The 7,479-nt window shown below is 43.0% G+C and overlaps 1 protein-coding gene across 4 annotated transcripts in view; it reads left to right on the top strand.

Moving 5' to 3' along the window:
- ELMO1 (engulfment and cell motility 1) overlaps positions 1-7,479 on the top strand; it is a 683,616-nt gene that overhangs the window by 671,980 nt on the left and 4,157 nt on the right. For all 4 annotated transcript variants that reach the window (XM_006887590.1, XM_006887592.1, XM_006887591.1 and 1 more), the window contains one exon: positions 5,651-5,728. In XM_006887590.1, coding sequence (XP_006887652.1) covers positions 5,651-5,728 — 78 coding nt within the window. The remainder of the gene's footprint in view (positions 1-5,650; positions 5,729-7,479) is intronic.

The raw sequence follows: 7,479 nt of genomic DNA on the forward strand, positions 1-7,479 counted from the left end.
CAGAACTGGCTTTGACAAGCACTGTGGCAATTGGACAATTAAAACAGACATTCGGAGGGCGGGGGAAGAAGAACATACTGGGAAAGATGGTAGAGAGAATGGTACAGCAATGAAGGAATGAAAACCCCAAATCCCTGTAAATGTTCATTAATACTAATAAAATTAAAAAAAAATGCCATTGTAAGTGCTAGCACCTTATAATGTGGGCATGTGGGCAAGAGAATTAATTCCTCCCACTGCCTCCCAGCCGCTTTGGTGAAATGAAAGTGCAGATTGACACTCTCATGAATTTCCCATTTCCTGTCTGTGTTTATTAGGAATCTGGATTTTGACAGCTCCTATCAGGTGTTGAGTGAGTGGTACAGGCTGCAGAAGGGCAAACGCAAGATGGCATGCCCTCCTTCACCTGTCTCCTATTGCCTACTGCCCTGAAAATGAGAGCATGCCACCATGATAACCACATTGACGCTCTGGTTTCAGGTGACATCAGCACCCAGTCAAGAGCATGCGCCTGGGCTTTGAGGGTCACACAGTCTGTTAGGAAGGGAATCATGACTCATCCAGGCTCTTGGGAAGGAATAACTTAGTCATGCAATTTCCATTCGGAAAACAGCAATTTTCCATCATCCTCAACCCTAGACAGTCCTTCATGAATTATGCCTTTTCCTCTTTGCCACTGAATGTTACCTGTAAAATTGTTCTCTGACAGGGTTTTTAATGGCTGATTTTTCAGAAGTGGATTGCCAGGCACCTGTGAGTGTACTCAAATTACAAGTTTTTTGTTACTAGTCAGATTCCGTGTTCCATGTGCAAATATACAGCAAATCCACTTCCATCAAGTGGACTCTGTCTCACAGCAACCCTGAGGGCAGAGTTCAACTGCCCTGTAGGGTTTCCAAGGCTGTAAATCTTTTCTTTTTTTCTCCTTTTTTCCCCATTCATTCATTGTTGCACTTTTCTCCCTGCCCACCCCTCCCCGCCAGTTCGTTCTTCTCTTTGAAAAGTAAAAGAAAAATGCTGTCATTGTTAAACAATCCCTCCCCCTAAGTCCACTCCACTATTCAGCCTTCATTCTGTGAATCTTTACAGAAATAGACTGTCGCTACTCTCTCCCTTAGAGCAGCTTGTGGGTTTGAACCATAGACTCTCTAGTTAGCAGCTAAGTGCTAAACCACAGCACCACCGGGGTTCCTTTGCTATACTACACTGATGAGCCAGAGTAGTCCCCTTCTTTCTCCTTCTGCCTTCCTAAACAGTCTTATTTTTAAAAGCTTAAGGAGTGATACTAATATTGATAGAATCATGTAAGTTAACCCTTGCTGATCAAAGAACAACTTTTATGAATTCCAGATATTAGAGCATAACTTTGTTTTTTTAAAAAGTGTTAAAATTTTTGGAGAGTAAAAAAAAAATAATAAATGAATGAATGAATGAATGATTGTCATTTACTATTCTCGCACCTTAACAGAATTCTTTTCTGTACACATACTCACTTCCATTATTCATCATCATGATCAGTATGGATAGAGTATTTTTATAGACTGCTTTTTTACACTTGAGATCATATCTTCATAATTATCATACTGAATGGCTGGCTGAATATATTTCTCTGGATTGCTAATTTGTGATTTCTTTGATGGCTTGTCCAAATGCAGGAAAGAATATTCTTTTGCTTTCTTATATTCTTACAGATAATAATATGGACCTTTAGGAGACAAAAAAAAAGATGTAGAACTTTGACATTCTTTTAAATAAAGCCCAAGAATGGAATCCCTAGTTGTTGATATGTACTGCCTAACTAATTTGTCAAAAGATTATGCCAATTAATGGTGCCACTACCAGGCACCATTGGTGGTCCGTATGTGGATCTCTAGGGGCCTAGTGACAAGAAGCTGTGCTGAAATCCCAAAGGCACACGGTTCAAAGCCACCAGCTGCTCTTCAGGAGAAGGATGGGCAGTCTTCTTCTGTGTGTTTAACTGCTTCTGAAAACCCGCTGGAGGGTTAGCTATGGGTTGGTTCCAACTCTATGGTATATAACACAACAAAATGTGGTGCAAAAGATTTCTGCCAACAATTAGCTAGAAGTAAAGACTTCCTTGGTGATTACATCCTATGCAAACAGTTGAATTCTAAACATAGGGAGTTTCACAGCAATAGATGTGAACATGGCCTATGACTGTTTCGATTCTTAATTTACTCATTGCCATCAAGTCGGAACCAACTCATAGAGGGCCCTCCTCTGGGTTTCCAGGTCTTTAAATCAAACTAAAAGAGATTGCCAATCTTTTCCCCATGGAGCTTCTGGTAGATTTGAACCAACAGAGAGGCAGGCCTATGGGTTCACAGTGAAATTCCCTATAGACTATGGCACCAGTGCTCTCTGCTGTTATGCACCTATCAAGTCAGAACCATCTCATAATTGATACTCCCGAGAGATTTCAAAGGCTATAAATCACACAGGAGGAGATTGCCCATCTTTCTCTCACATAACATTTGGTATATTTGAACAACCTATTTTTGGATTGACAGCACAACTTCTTACCACTGAGCCACCAGGACTCCCATCCTTCTCCGATGGAGCAAATGATGGATTTGAACCATGAGCCTTTGGGTTAACAGCTTCTTACCACTCGTCTACCAGTTGTTGTGTTGTTATGTGCCATCGAGTCACTTGTGACTCATAGCAACCCTATGTACAACAGCTCTGAGCCCTGCTCTACCCTGAGCCAACCTTACTGTCTCTGACACACCTACTCCCATTACCCCAGTAACTGAATCAATCCATCTCATCTAGGGTCTTACTCTCTTGTGCTGTCATCCCCCCACCCTCCCAAGCATGATGTCCCTCTCCAAGGACTGGTCTTCCTTTCAACATGTCCAAAGTATGTCAGACAAAGCTTCAGAGTCCTTGCCTCCAAGAAGCCCCCTGGTTTCACCCTCTCTAGGATGAAACTGTTTGTTCTCCTAGCAGTCCATGGTATATTCAGTTCAGCACCACAGCTCAAAGGCATCAATTCTCCTTCTATCATCCCTAGTCATTGTCCAGCTCTCTGATGCATAGCAAGTAATTGGGAAGATCATGACATGTATAAGGCACACCTTAGTCTCCAGAGTGACATCATTACTCTTCAGTACTCCCTGGCCACCAGAGCTCTTTAATTATAAGTTAGAAGGTGCAAATTAGATGATTATGAGCACAGATTTCAAACTTAATCGGGAAAGGGTGTGTAAAAGGTGTTTATGTCTGTGTCGGTGTGTGTTGGTGGTGGTGTGAGCCCTTTCCTACATTCATCATTTTCCCTGGGCAATGCCACAATGAAGACTTAAGGAAGAAAAAGAGTAAAAAAAAATTATGAGAGGGCTATTTTTGCCAACGAACTCCCACTCCATGACTCAGCATTCATGCCTGCCTTGTTTCTATTTCTGATAGGGCAAAAAGGCCATAACAGTTTGAGACGGCGGTATCTGGAGCCTCAGAACCAGAGTTGCTACCGTTTAATGAGAGGACAGCAGCTGGGGCTGATCCAGACTCAGACAAACCCCATGAGCGCCAGAAATAGCTTGATCGTTGGCACAATGGGGTGAGCTTGCCTTTCCAGGTTCACTATGAAATGATTCTTTAGTTCATCTGAAATTCTGAAAGCTGGTGCATTGACTGCATCTTTTTGCCTCCCTTCTTCTTTCTGGGGCATTCTTGCTGTGAATCACTGGCCAGAGTGCAAACCTCTGACAAATATTAAAGGTAAAAAATGACATGGAGAGACCTGCCTTTCTAACAAAGAGTGCTTCGTGAGGAATTACTGCCAGTCCCAGGTCACTGCTGGAGGACATGGTTGAGCATCAGTGGTGCCTAATTAAGGCACAGAGGAAAAGGAGGCCAGAGCATGTGTGTTATAATAATGCAGAGACCAGATGCTAATGGGCTTAGTGCTTGCCCTCCAAGTTAGGAGCAGTTTGGGTAATGAGAGAACTGGCTATGCAGTGAAACCATGAAGTGCTCAACTGCTAAGGGTAATGGTCAGACCCGCCCACATGTGCCTCAGAACAAAAGCCTGGCAATCTTCCAAAAGGTCCCAGCCTTGAAATATCCCTGGAGTACAGTTCTGGTCTGTTACACATGGAGTCACCACAGATCACAGTCAGCGGGGCTGGGTTTTGGTTTTGGAGTGTTGTCCTTTACTGGTGGACTGGTAGCTGTCATTGTTCACAGGTTGTTCTCTGCTAGCTGTTTAGAGCCACAGAATGGCCACTGTACCCAATATGGATATAGCACATTCATTTGTAAAAATGTTCAACAACAAATCAAGGATGGGTCTGGGTGCCTTGGCTAGGGCTGCACAGTTACAATGACCTGGAAGCATCTCCTAATGCTCCAGGCCTGGTTCACAGTGTGCTCTCAGGTGAAGGAGCCCAGGGACTCTGACACTCGAATCCGTACGTCTCTGTTATACCCTGCAGCCTCTCTGGGATAAAATCTAGAATGTGTGCGGCCTTTCCACTACAGTGCATCCGAGACACAAGACAAAAATATTTCTGAGAGGCAGCTGGCGGTTCAGTGGTAGGTTTATCGCCTTCCGTGTGGGAGACCCCGTCTCAATTCCCAGCTAGTGCCCTTCTTACTCAGCCACCATCCACTTGTCTGTGGAGGTGTGCATGTTGCTGTAACACTAAACAGGATTCAGTGGGGCATCCAAACTACAATAAATGGGATCAAAGGCCTGGGAATCTACCTGATGATAATAGGTTCATCTGGAGGCCTCACTGGCTCCCATGTATATTCCATGTTTAGAAAGTTTATGATCCAGTGCTATCTATTTTGCTATTGGGGCAGCCCCCAACTTGTGGCAACCCTGTTTACAGTGGGATGAAAGGCCGGGTGATCAATTTCCAGAATTAGATGACCAAGTTTCTCGTGTGTGACCATCTTGCCTGGAATTCCACCAATTCTGGTTCAACAAGGAAGCCTGTGCTGATGGGCAAGCCTCTGAGCATTAGGCCCATTGGCGGAAAGCCTGGTCTCTCACGTGGAGAGTGAGCATGTTGCTGGTGAACCACCAGCCACCTCTAAGGAAAGAGCTTTCTCATTTCTCATCATGTCGCTGAAAGGGAGGTGCTGAAGAGAGAAGAGCCATACAGCCCTGGAGCTATGAGGTGTTGAGAGCTTCAGTGACCTTCTCAGCCTCCTTCAGACACAAATACTCACCATTCTCAGCTGGATCCCAGCTCATAATGACTTTCTGTTGGGTTTCAGAGATGGGAAATCTTTGTGGGAGAAGACTTGCCATCTTTCTTTCATGACAGCTGATGAATTTGAACTCCCAAACTTTGTATTAGCAGCCTAGCACATAAAACACTACACTACCAAACTCCTTCTCACTTAACAGGGCAGATAACGCTAACTACATGAGCTGTCTTGAATATGAAAAGAGATGGTTCACGCAGAGTGCTTCCCTTGAATATAGAGCAGCAATCGTGTTGTGACCCTTGAGCAGCGTGGACCTCCCTCCTGTCAGCCTCCCTGTGCCCTCACTTCTGCACCTGCCGCGATGGGACCCTGCCCCATGTTGGATGTCCAGCCACTTGGATCTGCAAAGCCAATGTGCTAGTTAGTCTCCACTGAATGTACTGTTTTCCCTAATCTCTTGCAGGAGGTGCTTGAACTTGCTTTCTCCATCCTGTATGACTCAAACTGCCAGCTCAACTTCATTGCTCCTGACAAGCATGAGGTAAGGGGCTCCTCTGGGGGTTAATCAATAAGAGAGTGTTTACCTTTTCTCTTGGTAAATAATCATAAGAAAAATACTAGAAAGTTAAGACAGTGTTGAGAGAGAGAGACAGAGAGAATGAGAGAGAGAGAGAGAAAGCTGCCTGAGATTTTCATGAATAAAGGGAAGTACATCTTGTTGATGTGAAGGAAAGCAGGATCTTCTTGGCAAGCTGCCAGCAGTAGCAGGTTCAAGGTCTGACTCTCTTGATTGGTAGTTCATGGTGAACAAGGAGGGTGAGTTGGGAAAGGAGAAGACCACAAATGCTTCAGTCACAGCAAGGGCTTAACTGCTAATTCTGAAGCAGAGGAGACACCACTTACAGCCTTGGTTTTCGTTGACTCTTTTGCTTTTGGCCTAGATTTTTATCCTAAACCCCCACTCACCCCGCCACCGACATACTCTTCTTAATTCTTCAGAACATCTGAGGAAGTCGGTTTGCTACCAAGTTTTGTGAAGCTATTTTGAGAGCTTCAGAGCTGTATCTGCTGTTGGAATTTTATTTTCAAGATGCTTTTATTGCTTTTTGACATCTTGTTATATGTATAATTTGTTTCTCCTTCTTGAATCACACTGTCAGCTATATTTAAAATATTTAGCATAAAATCTAGGAAAACGCATTTGTAAGATAAAGTAGCAGTTATGGTTGATTTAACTTTTTCACTTGTAAACTAGAATTCAATATCATGCTTGAAAGTTTTATTTCTAGATGATGCCATTCAAATTTTCAGCTTCTGTGTGGTTGCATAAACAGCTTTTAGAAAGGAAGAGGGCATTTTAATAGAGTCTGACTTCTGTTCCTCACTTCCCCCAGGAGATTTAGCTCATTTAGAAGTTATTCAGTATCTCGTTTTCACTGGTTTGAAGCTTTTGAATAAAACTGTACTTAGCAAAGAGAGAGGAATGAATAAACACAAGTCCTGCATTTGGAAAGACACTTAAATAGAATTCTGTCTTATTTGACATTTAGTTTTCAAAAGGAATAAGACTTTGTCTTCATCTTTCTGAAAATAGATACTAAGTCCTGTGGGTTCTGTTACTAAGTAAAAATGTGTTGTACACAGGCCACCATGTTCAAGATATATAGAGCTGTATGGAAAATCATTTTGGACAGTAGAACCCTGGATGCTATTTAAGTCTATGTAAGGCTGTTTCCTCTAGGGTACATTAATTCCAAATACAGATATATGTTTTGAGAGTCCCAAATTTATATCTATTTCTGCCACTTCCAATATATACAGTGATTAAACTTAAGAGTATTTTAAGACTACTCTCCAGTCAGTTTTCGTATTTCCTCCATTGTCTCCTTTGTGTATTGTGTGTGCTTCACCACAGTGTTTTTGATGGCTTTTTGCCTTCTGATATGTCAGGCACGCCATACACATTTGCTGCCTTTGCTCTTTGGAGTCTTGGCTCCCTTAGTTGTTAGCTGCTTTCAACTTCACCCCTGGTCCTGGTGACCCCACGCACCATGGCACTACATGCCCAGCACCATGAACCTCGTGATTAACTGGGGAATATACAGTGTTCTGCTGTGGGCCATAGTGTTTTCATTGCATTATTTTAATAGAAAATTGCATTTGGGTACCAAGTATGGTTGTTACTACTGACAATTACTTTTAGGTCTTTTGTTGATAGAGCTGTTGTTGTTGTTGTTCTTGTTATGTGCCGTCGAGTCGTTTCCGACTCATAGCGACCCTATGCACAACAGC

This window comes from Elephantulus edwardii, unplaced genomic scaffold, assembly GCF_000299155.1.
Source record: "Elephantulus edwardii isolate Elephantulus edwardi_28Jun2011 unplaced genomic scaffold, EleEdw1.0 scaffold00059, whole genome shotgun sequence".
NCBI classification, from domain to species: domain Eukaryota; kingdom Metazoa; phylum Chordata; class Mammalia; order Macroscelidea; family Macroscelididae; genus Elephantulus; species Elephantulus edwardii.